The 226-nt window shown below is 57.1% G+C and overlaps 1 protein-coding gene across 1 annotated transcript in view; it reads right to left on the bottom strand.

The window, feature by feature from the left end:
* Positions 1 to 3: 3 nt before the first annotated feature.
* LOC104080539 (cholesterol side-chain cleavage enzyme, mitochondrial-like) overlaps positions 4 to 226 on the bottom strand; it is a gene marked incomplete at its 3' end in the record, with an annotated part of 1,990 nt that continues 1,767 nt past the window's right edge. The window contains exon 5 of the mRNA XM_009582958.1: positions 4 to 102. Coding sequence (XP_009581253.1) covers positions 4 to 102 — 99 coding nt within the window. The remainder of the gene's footprint in view (positions 103 to 226) is intronic.

The raw sequence follows: 226 nt of genomic DNA, 5'->3' as shown, positions 1-226 counted from the left end.
CCGTAAGGTCAGGTAGATGGGTTTGTCCGGGATCAGGATGAGATCGAACTTGGTCCCGACTTCCACCGCTCTCATAGTTTCGATCTTGAAGTTCTCCAGGATCTGGGATGGAGGAGAAAAGAGCGGATGGAAAACGCTGGAGGTGCCAACACCCACGTGCCACCTCCCCGCTCCTTTCCAGCACCAAGTCCCCGGTGTCCCCAGAAGCGGGATGCTCACGTGCATG

This window comes from Fulmarus glacialis, unplaced genomic scaffold (genome assembly GCF_000690835.1).
Source record: "Fulmarus glacialis isolate BGI_N327 unplaced genomic scaffold, ASM69083v1 scaffold34128, whole genome shotgun sequence".
NCBI classification, from domain to species: Eukaryota; Metazoa; Chordata; class Aves; order Procellariiformes; family Procellariidae; genus Fulmarus; species Fulmarus glacialis.
This window is presented reverse-complemented; position numbering and strand designations above follow the sequence as displayed.